Source organism: Hemitrygon akajei, chromosome 11, assembly GCF_048418815.1.
Source record: "Hemitrygon akajei chromosome 11, sHemAka1.3, whole genome shotgun sequence".
Classification (NCBI taxonomy): Eukaryota; Metazoa; Chordata; class Chondrichthyes; order Myliobatiformes; family Dasyatidae; genus Hemitrygon; species Hemitrygon akajei.
This window is the reverse complement of record NC_133134.1, coordinates 10,733,001-10,746,854: the sequence shown is the minus strand read 5'-3', so window position 1 is coordinate 10,746,854 and position 13,854 is coordinate 10,733,001. Positions and strand designations below refer to the sequence as shown.

The 13,854-nt window shown below is 44.3% G+C and overlaps 1 protein-coding gene across 1 annotated transcript in view; it reads left to right on the top strand.

Annotated features, from left to right (window-relative positions):
- The window catches only part of LOC140736324 (uncharacterized), a 134,035-nt gene that overhangs the window by 87,988 nt on the left and 32,193 nt on the right, over window positions 1-13,854 (top strand). Inside the window, exons 11-12 of the mRNA XM_073062329.1 lie at window positions 7,439-7,675; window positions 8,938-9,100. Coding sequence (XP_072918430.1) covers window positions 7,439-7,675; window positions 8,938-9,100 — 400 coding nt within the window. The remainder of the gene's footprint in view (window positions 1-7,438; window positions 7,676-8,937; window positions 9,101-13,854) is intronic.

The window sequence follows — 13,854 nt, the reverse complement described above, 5'->3', positions numbered from 1 at the left end:
ATGCAGTGCAAAATAAACAAGAATAAAAACATACAATATGATTTAATACATAAGGTCACTTATATACTGCATATAGATTGATTATATGACCATAAAGTGATGCTGGGCACAGGAGTATCTGTACATATGATGACTCTGACAGGAAATGATAAAGTAGTGATTCTCGATGTGTGTGGAGGGGTGGATTAGTGGGTGGTGTTGTTGATTGGCCTGACTGCTTGGTGAAAGCAACTGTTTTTGAGTCTGCTGGTTCTGCTGTGGATGCTATGTTGCCCCTTGCCCTGATGGGAATGGGACTTGCAGTCTTAGAGCTGGGTGGATGGGATCCTTCGTGGTGTTACTGGCACTTTTCCAGCATCTTTCTGTGTATATGTGTTTGATGTTGGGTAGGCTGGTCCTGGCATGCCTTGAAGGTGGGAGGTGGTAGTTTCAAGGGATATGAGAAGGGTATGTTTTCATCAGATTGTGCTGGATGACTAGAATGTGCTGCCTGGTATGGTGGAGACCAATACATTTGAGGCTTTTAAGAGATGTTTGGATTGAAGTAATATTGTAAATACGTTGGTTGATTAAGCATTCTTTGTCATTTACATAATGCATTGCAGGTTATCTGTCATTACACCAGAGAAATGCAGGTTAAAAGGCAAAATTTGTACAATTGCAAAAAAGTTGGACACATATAAAGAGCATGTCGGGCACACACACAAAAATAAATGAACTGCACAAGGAAGAGAAAAACCTGACAGAGTAAAGTTGCATTTTCAGAAAGACCACTAATCTGCATACAGCTGATGAAAAAGCTGATAAAGATGGGACTAACACAGGACTCTATATCCTTGAAATTAACGTTGTGAAAACTGACAACAGATAAGGAATATGGCTTACACAAGAAGCAGATTAATTAAATTGGAATTGGATACTGGCTTCGCTGTTTCAATCATTCCACAAAATGGCTTTGAACAGCATTTCAAATATACTGAACAATTAGAGCCTGTAGATCTCCAACTAAGAACTTATTCTGGAGAAAAGATACCTCCTGGGGAATTACATTCTCAGCAGAGTGAGACAAACAACCAACAAGCTACATTGGGCTTATATGTGGGAAACAAAGGAGGACCTGAATTATGGGGATGTGAATGGTCAGGACAACTGCAATTTGATTGGAGGTCCATCCTGCATTTGCATGCTACATCCCCTGTAATGAAGTAAACCGAAAGCCAATTAAGAAAAGTACTGGGTGATGCCAAAACTGTCTCCATGCTGTACACCATCAGGTGTTGCCCAACAGTAGGCAAGCAGGAACCTCTGTGCCTCAGGGTGGAAAGTATATTGAATGAAGGAAGAAACATAGAAAATAGGTGCAGGAGTAGGCCATTCGGCCCTTCGAGCCTGCACCACCATTCAGTATGATCATGGCTGATCATCCAACTCAGAATCCTGTACCTGCTTTCTCTCCATACCCCCGGTCCCTTTAGCCACAAGGGCCATATCTAACTCCTTCTTAACTATAGCCAATGAACTGGCCTCAGCTGTTTCCTGTGGCAGAGAATTCCACAGATTCACCACTCTCTGAGTGAAGAAGTTTTTCCTCATCTCGGTCCTAAAAGGCTTCCCCTTTATTTTTAAACTGTGACCCCTTGTTCTTGACTTCCCCAACATCGGGAACAATCTTCCTGCATCTAGCCTGTCCAATCCTTTTAGAATTTTATACGTTTCAATAAGATCCCCCCCTCAATTTTCTAAATTCCAGCGAGTATAAGCCTAGTGGATCCAGTCTTTCTTCATATGAAAGTCCTGCCATCCCAGGAATCAATCTGGTGAACCTTCTCTGTACTCCCTCTATGGCAAGAATGTCTTTCCTCACATTAGGGGACCAAAACTGCACACAATAGGACTGTGATGATCAGGGGAAGCATGAAAATAATATAAGCACTGATTATGCAACAACAGATTTTAGAAACAATGTATCTGAAAGTGCTTTTGATATATTAATCAGGCAGTTACTTGTGAAAAGTGGCTTGTTTTAAGCTGGAAGACTGTTCAAAGAGCTTCAGGAAAAATGCAAACATTTGGATTTTATGAGTATAAAGAACCAGAATGTACTCTGCATACATCAAGGTTTTTGCATGAACTTCTAGTGGAAAACTTGAAATTCAGCTACAGCTTGGCAAATATGACATTGTGGCCATCTCTGAAACTTAGCTAAAGGATGGCTGCCATTGGGAGCTGAATGTCCAAGGATATACAGTGTACTGGAAAGATAGGGTAGTAGGCAGAGTGGGTGGTGTGGCCCTGTGCATAAGAAGTATTATTAAATCATTAGAAGGTGATGACATAGGAACAGAAGGTATAAAATCTCTATGGGTTCAGTTTAGAAATGGACCCTAATGGCAGTTGTATACAGGCCTCCAAACAGCAGCTGGGATGTGGATTACAAATTACAGCAGGAGATAGAAAAGGTGTGACAGATGGTAATATCATGATAACCGTTGGAGATTTCAACACGAAAGTGGACTGGGAAAACCAGGTCAGTCCTGGACCTCAAGAGAGAGCATTTCTAGAATGTTGAAGGGATGGCTTTTCAGAACAGCTCATTGTTGAGCCAACTAGGAGATCGGCTGTGCTGATTGGGTGTTGTGCAATGATCCGGAGGTGATAAGAGAGCTTAAGGTTATGGATCCCTTAGAGAACAGTGATAACAATATGATTGAGTTCACATTGAAATTTCAAAGGGAAAAAATAAAATCCGATGTGTCGGTATTTCAGTGGAATAAAGTAAATTACAGTGGCATTAAAGGGGAACTGGCCGAAGTTGCCAGGAAGGGACATTTGCAGGAAGGACAGCAGAGCAGCAATGGCTGGCGTTTCTGCAAAACATGAAGGAAGTGCAAGACAGATATATTCCAAATAAAAAGACATTTTCAAAGGTAACATGGACACATGGATTACAAGTGAACTCAGAGCCAAAGTAAAAGCAAAAGAGAGGGTATACAAGGAAGCTAAGGCTAGTTGTTGAAGTCGATTGTTAGGGATAAGATTACGGAGTACCTGAAGACACATGAAAAGATAGGCCAAAGCCAGCATGGTTTCCTAAAAGGGAAATCATGCCTGACAAACATACTGCAATGCTTTGAGGAAATTACAAGCAGGGTAGACAAAGGAGATGCAGTTGACGTGGTGTACTTGGATTTTCAGAAGGCCTTTGACAATGTGCCACACATGAGGCTGCTTAGCAAATAAGAGCCCATGGAATTACAGGGAAGTTACTAGTGTGGGCGGAGCATTGGCTGATCGGCAGTAAACAGAGAGTGGGAATAAAAGGATCCTATTCTGGTTGGCTGCCGGTTATCAGTGGAGTTCCACAGGGGTCGTGTTGGGACCACTGCTTTTTAAGTTGTGCATCAATGATTTGGACTACGGTATTAATGGATCTGCGGCTAAATTTTCCAATGATACAAAGATAGGTGGAGGAGCGGGTAGTGTTGAGGAAACAGAGAGCCTGCAGAGAGGCTTAGATAGTTTAGGGGAATGGGCAAAGAAGTGGCAAATGAAAAACAATGTTGGAAAGTGTATGCTCATGCACTTTGGTGGAAGAAATAAATCGGCAGACTACTATTTAGATGGGGGAGAATTCAAAATGCAGAGATGCAAAGAGACTTGGGAGTCCTTGTGCAAGATACCCTAAAGGTTAACTTCCAGGTTGAATCAGTGATGAAGAAGGCAAATGCAATATTCGCATTCATTTCTAGAGGTATAGAATATAAGAGCAGGGATGTAATGTTGAGGCTCCATAAGGTACTCGTGAGTCCGCACTTGAAGTATTGTGTGCAGTTTGGGGCTCCTTATTTTAGAAAGGATGCACTGATGATGGTGAGTGTTCAGAGAAAATTCACAAGAACGATTCCAGGAATGAAAGGGTTAATGTATGAGGACCATCTGGCAGCTCTTAAGGTCTGTATTCCCTGGAGTTCAGGAGAATGAAGGGGGATCTTATAGAAACATTCCAAATGTTACAAGACCTGAAGAGATTAGATATGGCAAAGTTATTTCCCATCGTAGGGGATTCTAGGAGAAGAGGGTGTGAATTCAGGATGGAAAGACGTCCATTTAGAACAGAGATGCGGAGAAATTACTTCAGTCACAGAGTGTTAAATCTGTGGAATTTGTTGCCACGAGCGGCTGTGGAGGCCAAGTCAGTGGGTGTATTTAAGGCAAAGATAGATAGGTTCTTGACTAGCGAGGGCATCAAAGGGTATGAGGCGAAGGCAGAGGAGTGGGGATGACTGAAAGAATTGGATCGGCCCATGATTGAATAACAGATAGACTCGATGGGCCGAATGGCCTACTTCTGTTCCGATATCTTATGGCCTTAAGACAAAAGCTGCTTGTAAATGTAAATGCAAAGATCAAGCCCAGCTGGATGAATGGAAAACCAAAAAGAAAAGTCAATGGAGTTAGGAAAACAAGAAGCGATATATGATGTTATATGTTTCAGTATATTTAAACTGCTCACCATGGGGCATCATTCAGAGAAATGCCTGTTTCTGTGAGTCTCACTGGGCAGGGGTTAGTACTTAATTTATTGAATAGTTTTTCTCATTTTATTCACATTATCCAACAGACTCTCTTCTGTTTGGAATTGTTTTATTTTTCTTGCGTGCACTGAGGCAAAGTGAAAATCTTGTCTTGTATACAGTTCATACAAAACAATTCACTGTACGGTGTATTCAGGTAGAACAAGGTAAAACAGAAATCGAATGCAGAACAAAGTGTAACAGCTACAGAGAAAGTGCAGTGTTAATAATGCCCAGATTAGTAATACCCTGTAATGACGCACACGACTGTGCAAACGCCTCAGGCACAGATAGCTAGGGAGGCTCGGACTATTACACATTACACAAGACTATTTGTCATCATGGAGTGGAGGGCGAGGTTGTAAATCTGGCGGAGAAAATGATGTTGGGAATGGTGAGGGTGGAAAGCTGCGGGACGGGTGTGGGACAGCTGGCAGAGGAGGAGTGCCCAGAGGAGCGGACGGTGTGGGTGCAGTCACATCCAGCCCGGAGACACCAGACAAAATCATTTGATTCCAAACAATTGGTTTATTGATCATTACACAATGTCTCTCTGGTGCTTCCCTCTCCCTCTCCTCTCCCTTCCCCTTTTCCTAACCATGATTCCCCTCTCCCTGACATTCCTACTCGCAGTTCACTATCATGACCCTATCAGAATCAGGTTTATCATCACTGACAAAGGTTCTGAAATTTGTTTTTATTTGCGGCAGCAGTCCAGAGCAATACACATTAAAATTACTGGGCTGCGCAAACTCTTAGGCACACTAGCTAGATATACGTGCCTAAGACTTTGCACAGTACTGTCTATTGTGAAGTGAAGAGCCTATTTAATTTTGTTCTTGAATTCATACGAGCTCCAGGATGTAGTTCAGGTAGAAACGCCAACCCTTCTTGGCTCGATTGTTGTGGATCTTTCTCCGGTGAAACTCAGAGCGAGTTCCGTCTATCGTCAGTTCTCTAGATTCTGTGTAGTTCGATCAAGTTCTTGGTAGTTTTGCTGGTTAATCTCTAGTTTTGTTTAAAGGGAGACGTTACTTATACTGTGGGGAACTGGGGCATTATGTTGTCATGTGCCGCGTGAGGTCGCCTGACTCCAGGAACCGGCCAGTCAGGGGAGATCTGTTACGGTCCCCAGGGCTTCTTCTATGAGTACTTCCTCGGGTTCCCCTTTTAGATTTAGGGGTGGAGTGAGCAATATGGTCCCTGTCTCCAAGCCTGATCATTCCCTTACCGTTACTGCCCGGAACGGTAGGCCTGTTGAACTGGATAAGTTTTGTTACGTTCCGGGCCGTTGGGAACTCGGATAGGTAATCACCATGAAACATTATATTTCCACCCGATCCATTCAACAGAGATCCCTCTTACTTACAGGTACCCATGCTTCTCTCAGCATGTCCGCTGTGATCGACCGGGTGGTCGCCTGACTGCCAGATTATTTGTTTTTCATCGATTTCCCAATATCGCGTGTATGAGCCCGAGCGGCCGAGGTCAAAACGAAGATCACCGAACGTGTGTCCGACCTTCCTGAGTCAGATGTTATTAATGAGATTCAGAGAGCCCCTCCTGAATACAGTACTCAGAACTGCGAGCAGTTTTTAGGAAGGAAAATGTTACCTCCCAGCTACGCCTTTGAAATTATGAGTGCTCCATTGAATTTTTGCCGGGTTCCTGCCTTTCCCGAGGGAGGGTGTTCTCCCTATCTGGACAGGCTATGGACGATTACCTCATAGAGGCCTGAGCAGTGCGGTTTCAGACTCCTGACATCCCCAGAGGGGCTGGGTTTTCCTTTGTCACCAAGAAGGATGGCGGCAGAAGATTCTGTAATGATTCTCGGGATCTTAACAAGATTACCGTTAAATATCGTTAGCCAAGGCCATTAATTGGGGTTTGCTAACATACAACATAGAGGATGACAGCACAAGAACTGGCCATTCGGCCCGCAATGTTGCGTCGAAATTGCTAAAAAGCACATCAAAAAGAGCCAGACATAATCCCTTCTACCATATAGCTCCATCTCCCTTACATCCATGTGCCCATCCAAACGTCTCTTCAAAACCACTAATCTATTCGCCTCTACCAGGCAGCGCATTCCAGTCATCCACCACAAGGAAAACCTTACTCCTTACACTCCCCTTGAACCTACCCCGTCTCACCTTCAATATACACCCTCTGGTAACAGATATTTCAATCATGAGAAACGGGTACTCCCTGTGAATTCAATCTATGCCTCTCAAAATCTTATAAACCTCTTTGATATCTCCCCTCTGCCCCGCCCTTCCAGAGAAAACAACCCAAGTTTATCAGGCCTCTCGTGATAGCTCACGCCCTCTCAACCAGGCAGCATCCTGGTAAACCTCTCCTGCACCCTCTCCAAAGCCCCAACATCCTTCTGAGAGTGGGGCGACCAGAATCCCGCTCTGTGGTTGGTCGCTGTCCAACTCCGAAAAACTGCCACGAAGGGTTGCGTTCTTCATCTTGAGTGCGACCGCAAGTGAAAACGCAGCTCTCTTCTCACGCTCCCGCTTAGTGATTTGTCGTGGTCCAACTATAATGTCCTCTTCCATTTTACAGTAGAACGGATAGGCACAGGTTAAAGCCAAAATCTAACGCCAAAATCTAACCACGTTGACGTCAAATAACCTCTAACCTAATGCGTTAACTTTTCACCCAGATACCGCCACCGTTCCAGAATATTCTTTTACCTTTTTGCATTGTAACCTCTTCCCCAGTGGGCACACAAAGTTATTTGCTCTGATGCGCGTATTAATACCGCCCACGCTAAGTTAACTTCTCTCCAGTTGCAGAACGAGTCATTCCAGTAGGTCCGAGTTCACTCACTGTTTGTCCTGGAACCCTGCTCCTGATCGCTGGAAGAAGCTGTCAGTCCAACGGAGCCGGAGATGTCGTTCGACTGTGTTTACTCACTGGACGCTGTCACTTTGGTGCTTCTCTGCGCCCTCACCGCGTTGTTTCTCGTTTATTTTCGCAATGGGTCTAAATCTCACGTAGAGCTCAACTTCCCCCCGGGACCCACTCCTCTTCCGATCATCGGGAACCTGCACCTCCTGGATCTGAAGAAGCCCCACCTGAGTCTCATGAAGGTAAGAGGAGTCGCGACCCAGACCAGCAATTGCTGGACACTGTGTACTAGTCCTAACGAGTCAGGGAGTGTTGTTGGCAATTCAATTCCGTAACGCAGGAAACACGGGAGAAAAGTTACACAATCCGTTATTACGGCAACTTCCAAAATAAATTCCCACTGCCAGAAGTATTCAGATAATACCCGCTCTGGATGAGACTGCTAAGGGTACGCCAAGACAAATACTTTACCAAGTATTTTTTAATCTAAATTATTTTTGGTGAATAAAAACATTTTCAATAATAAACCGAAAATGGCCTTTCCATTCCTACGTCCGGAGTTCAGAGAGCAATTCCGAGACTGTGTGTCCTCCCGGTGAGATGCGTGGGGTTATTCCGGGTGCTCCGGGTGCTCACATAGTCCAAAAGAGGTAACGGTTAATACGTTAATTGGTCATTACAAATTGCCCTGTGATTAAGCCGGGGTTAACTGGCTGGGTTGCAGAGGGGTGCCGCTTGTTGGGCCAAAGGACTTGTTCTGCGCTAATAAATACATAACGTGAAGACCTTCAGCCACCCTGAACGGTGGAAGCAAGTGTAGGGGAGATTTACGATTGGATGACGTACACTCAGTGGCCGATTTATCAGGTACAGGTGTGGCACCTGGTGTGGTCTTCTGCTGCTGTAGCCCATCAACTTCAAAGTTCAACATGGACATTCAGAGATGTTCTTCTGCTCAACACAGTTGTAACACGTGGTTATTTCAGTTACCATTATCTACCTGTCAGCTTGAACCAGCTTGGCCATTTTCCTCTACCCTATGCCAGTAGCAATACATTTTTGTCGACATAACTGCCACTCACTGTAAGTTGTTTTTTTCAATTTTTGAACCATTTTCTAGAGACTGTTGTGCGTGGAAATTCCAGATGATGCGCAGTTTCTGCAATACCAAAACACCCTGTCTGGCATCAACAATTATTCCAGCTCAAAGTCATTTCGATTACATTTCTTCCCCATCTTGATGTTTGCTCTGACCTCTAACTGAACCTCTTCACCATTTCAGCCTGCTTTTATGCATTGACTTGCTGCCACGTGATTGGCTGATTCGATATTTGACACAGGCAGGTGTATTTGTGTACTTAATAAAATGGCCACGGAGTGTAGTTTCTGGGCTGTACAATAGTGGCCATTTCCAATGAAGTGATGGTATCAATGAATATTAAAAACAAGGATTTAATTGCTTAATTAATGAATTGTTGGTGGAAACTTGTTCCTACTGTTTCAGCTGTCCGAGAAATATGGTCCAATCTTCAGCATCAAGCTTGGGACAATGAGAGCGGTGGTCCTGACTGGCTACGAGACAGTGAAGGATGCTCTTATCAACAATCCAGATAAGTTTGGAGGAAGACCCCACATCCCGATATTTGATGATTTAACACACGGTTATGGTAATTCTCACCATCATTATTCCTCACTCTGCTCAGTTCATTTGCTGTTGGAGGGTTGTTATTCTGGGGTGTAAGGCTCTAAAGGTTTAAGTTATTTTAATGGTCTTAGACACAACATTAACATACAAAATTCTGCAGATACTGAAAATCCAGAGTAACACATAGAAAGGACTCAGCAGATCAGACAGCAACTATGGAGAGGAATTATGAGTCGACATTTCAGGCCAAGACCCCTCATTGTGACTGGAAGGGAGAGAGGAGAAGCCAGAAAGAGAAGGTGGGGGAGTGGAACGAGTACACGAGGGAATTGGTCAGTGGAGCCAATTGAGGGGAAGGTGGGTGTGAGAAGAGCATGATGAACTGAGAAACTGGGTGGGTAAAAGTGAAGCCAGGTGACTGGGATATTTGGTGAATCGGTGAGTTGTGGGGTAATGGATAAGTGAGTAAATTCTGCTGCCTCTCTGCTCCACAGACCCAGGTTCAATTCTGATCTCTGATGCTGCCTATGTTGAGTTTGCAAGTTCTCCCTGTCACTGTGTGGGTTTCTCTCAGATGCTGTAATTTCCTCCCACTTACTGAAGATATGCAGAGTATTCGGATCACTGGCTACTGTAATTTTGCCCTAGTCCAGGCATGTTGTTGGACAGACATGGCCAAGGAAGGATTGTATGGGAATGTAAGAACAAGATGTTTTCTTGATGTTTGTTATAGATATGTTGTATTGCTGGCCATGAAGCAATTAATTATAATTAAAAGTAATTAAATGTAATAAGTCAAGGACAGTGGAAGATGGCAAACCAAATATCTTTCTTCTAGCCATGTGGTAGAAGTAATGAAAGCCATCATTTTGTGAGACTGTTCTGCAACATCCATTTTTCGAACTAGTTTTGCTCAGGAATAGCCGGATCAAACTACTTATAAGTGGACAGAATAAGGCCTCCACTGATCATCTGCTGAACTAGAGACACTTTTCCAGATAAGACATTTGTCAGATGCTCAGGTGTAACACCTTTTGTCCTGCAGTCATCACCCGCGCACTGTGGTTCATCCCAGTAGGTCACCCCCTCAACAGTATCCAAAGCTGTATAATTATTATTGACAGGAACAACCACTGGAGTATCTGCACTGGCTGTCCAATTCTCTTCCTCCCCCGACTGTCATCCAGGTAACTCCCTCCTGCTACCTAGGAGTATCCATCACTTCCCCACTGTCTGGTATGAGCTGAAGCTCATCAAGCTGCTGCCTCAGTTCCTTAACACGCTCCCTGAGGAGCTGAACCTCGGTTCACCTGCATGCAGATGTGGATATCGGGGAGGCTGGACGGTTCCCAGGATTCCCACACCTCACATACGGAACAAAACACAGCCCCAGAACCATTCTCACTGCACTAACCGGGTCCTAACAAATGAGGACTGAAGAATAAAGAAGGAAAAGAAACTTATCACCCTGATATCGCCAAAGCCCAGTGAACCAATGGCACTCCAGCACTAGCCCACTCATACAACGGCCTCTCCATTTGTTCCTACCTTATTTTCGTTCACCTTTCTGAATGAAATTTGTTCACTGAGTGGGTACAACCAGGTCCAAAAACTGCCAAGAAGTGCTGTTTCTCTTAAGCTTCAGCCACATAGCGAAGTGAAATCATCTCTTCTTGTTGAGCTCTTCCTCAGTCATTGAGCACGGTATTGGCAGAACAGGAAGTATAGAATGCATGGCTTAATTTCCTGGCCTCGGTTAAAGCTTATTTGTTAATTCATTTATTGATTGATTCAGATACAATGTGGAATAGATTTCTGTATAGTTGGGGAATGAATGGTCACGGGAAAAGGCCAGAAGGTGGAGATGAGCCATGAGCTTATTTAATGCTGGAGCAGGCTCAATGGGCTAGATGGCTTACTCCTGCTTCTATTTTTATATTCATATGTAATAGGCGCTTCCTGACCTTTGAGCCATACCACTGAGCAACCTCTCGATTTTACCACAGTCTAATCATGGAAAAATTTACAATGAGCAACTAACCCATCAACCAGTTCACCTTTCGTCCAGAAGTAACCCGAGCAGCCACGGAAATCCGCATGATCATGGAGAGAAATTACAAACTCCTAACAGGCATTGGCAGGAAATGAACCTGGGTCGCCTGCACTGAAGACCTTTGTGCGAATCACTACACTGCTCTGTCACTTGTTGATATTTGTGTTGTGTTACGTACCCCGTAACTGGGTTAACAAACCAGCAGAACTGAAATGATACATTGGAGTCTGGTGGTACTGAAACTAAAGGTGTTTATTAGTAAACTAAGCAATACAGTATCGAAAATGCCAATATACATATAAAACAGGTTAGCAATGATAAATACAGAAGTGCAGGAATAATAATCAAAACCAAGCTCTATCAAAGTCTAGGGGTAAATGAATTGTCATAAGAGAATATAGAGTTCAGTTCAGTTCGTGCTGAGGTAGTTGTTGTTGTGTTGCAATGTTGGAGAGTGAGCGAGAGAGAGAGAGAGAGAGAGAGAGAGAGAGAGAGAGAGAGATGAGCAGCTGCAGCAGGCAAACCTTCCGTCGTCTTCTTGTTCCGTTGTACCGTTGCACTTACAGGCTTGCTCGTCAGCGACACTGCTGAATACACATTCCCACCTGTAAGGTCATTACCGAGTAGGACGTTCACACCATCCATCGGTAGTTCAGACCGCACCCCTATTTTGACTGGTCCAGATACCAGGTCACATTTCAGAAATATCTTGTGCAAAGGTACGGCCTCAGTCCCTTTTCCGATACCTTTTATCACATTTAACTCCCCAGTCTCGGTCTCAGCACCGAATTTCTAACACCTTCCTTTGGATCAATGACTGACCAGCCCCAGTATCTCTCCAGATCCGCACTGGAACTGGGGTTTCTCCCTCCCTCACAGATACCATCCCTTCTGAAATAAACTTCTCACGCCCCTCTTGAGCTCTACCTAACCTTGCCCTCCTCATCGGTCTGTTGACCGGCTCAATGCAACCAGTTGGGGTTGTCGTCTTTCTTTTCCTGTCTCCATCTTTGGAGCCATGCACTTAGATGCTATGTGACCAGCTTTCCCACAATTATAACACATAAAGCTGGCAAACTTCCTTCCAGCCTGCTTTTCCTCCTCCTTACCCTTTCCACTAGTTCCCGGCTTATTCTCTGACTTAGCCAGTGGGCTTTCTCTACCATCCCTACTACCCCTCTGGTAGCTCTTATTTGGGGACAATTTTATCTTATGGGTTAAGGTGTATTCATCTGCTAGCTTGGCAGACTCTGATATGGACTTATTCTTCTTCTCGTTCAGGTATGTCCGGATATTATCCGGAACACAACCTTTAAATTCTTCGATCAGGATCAACTCTTAGGTGGTAGAAATCCTCCTCCACCTCTTCTACAGCGCACCAGCTGTCATAGTACACACACTTCTCGTAGGCAAACTCTGTGAACGTCTGATTCCACTGCTTCCTTAAGTCCCCGAACTTTTGTCTACATGCTTCGGGTACCAGCTCATAGGCCTGAAGGATAGCCTGTTTTGCTTCCTCATAATCCTCTGCATCCTCCGCAGACAACGCCACATATGCTCGTTGAGCCCTCCCTTTAAGTAACTTTGTAACAACACAACCCATTTATCTCTAGGCCACTTCTGGTTCGTGGCCACTTTTTCAAAATGCAAAAAGTACCGATCAATGTCCGTCTCCTCAAACGGAGGTACCAACCTAATCTCCTGACTAACATTAAACTTTTCCCCACAGTCTGTCCCGCTATCCACGCATTGCCATTTCTCCCTCTCAAACTGTCGCAGTTTTTCTGCCTCCTATGCCTCCAACTTAATTCCCTCCAACCGCTTCTCTTCTAGACATAATTGGACCTCCCCTTTCCCTACAGGAAAGTGTTCTAACACCTCCAGCTTGAATATCTGCATCATGACATAATGTTCAGCTATCTTACGTTGTATCTCAGCCTTCGTCATCCCTTTCTTAACCTCCTTGAGTTCCGAAGTCTCCACCATTTCCCACAACTCAGACTTTTTAGCCTTCTTTAAACCCACAGGGTCCGGACTTAACAGAAACTCGTCAACAACCATTTCTGCTATCTGCCTTTCTGGTTTCTCACACAACCAGATCAGATAAGGGAATTCTACCCCGATTCACTGGCCCCCCCAAATTTTTATTAATCAAATCCCGGACGAGCCCCCAATTTGTCACGTACCCCGTAACTGGGTTAACAAACCAGCAGAAATGGAATGATACGTTGGAGTCTGGTGCTACTGAAACTAAAGGAGTTTATTAGTAAACTAAGCAATACAGTATTGAAAATGCCAATATACATATAAAACAGGTTAGCAATAATAAATACAGAAGCGCAGGAATAATAATCAAAACCAAGCTCTATCAAACTCTAGGGGTAAATGAATTGTCATAAGAGAATATAGAGTTCAGTTCAGTTCGTGCATAGCTGCTTGTTGTTGTGTTGCAATGTTGGAGAGAGAGAGAGAGAGAGAGAGAGAGAGAGAGAGAGAGAGAGAGAGAGAGAGAGAGAGAGAGAGAGAGAGAGAGAGAGAGAGAGAGAGTGCGAGCAAGAGATGAGCAGCTGCAGCAGGCAAACCTTCCGTCGTCTTCTTGTTCCATTGTACCGTTGGGGTCACTGGTGATGACCCTTCTGTTCCAGGCTAGATCGTTCTTCAGTGATGGACTCGTCACCCAAGCAAGGGCGGACACACACACAAGTCCCCACCGGTCTACCTTC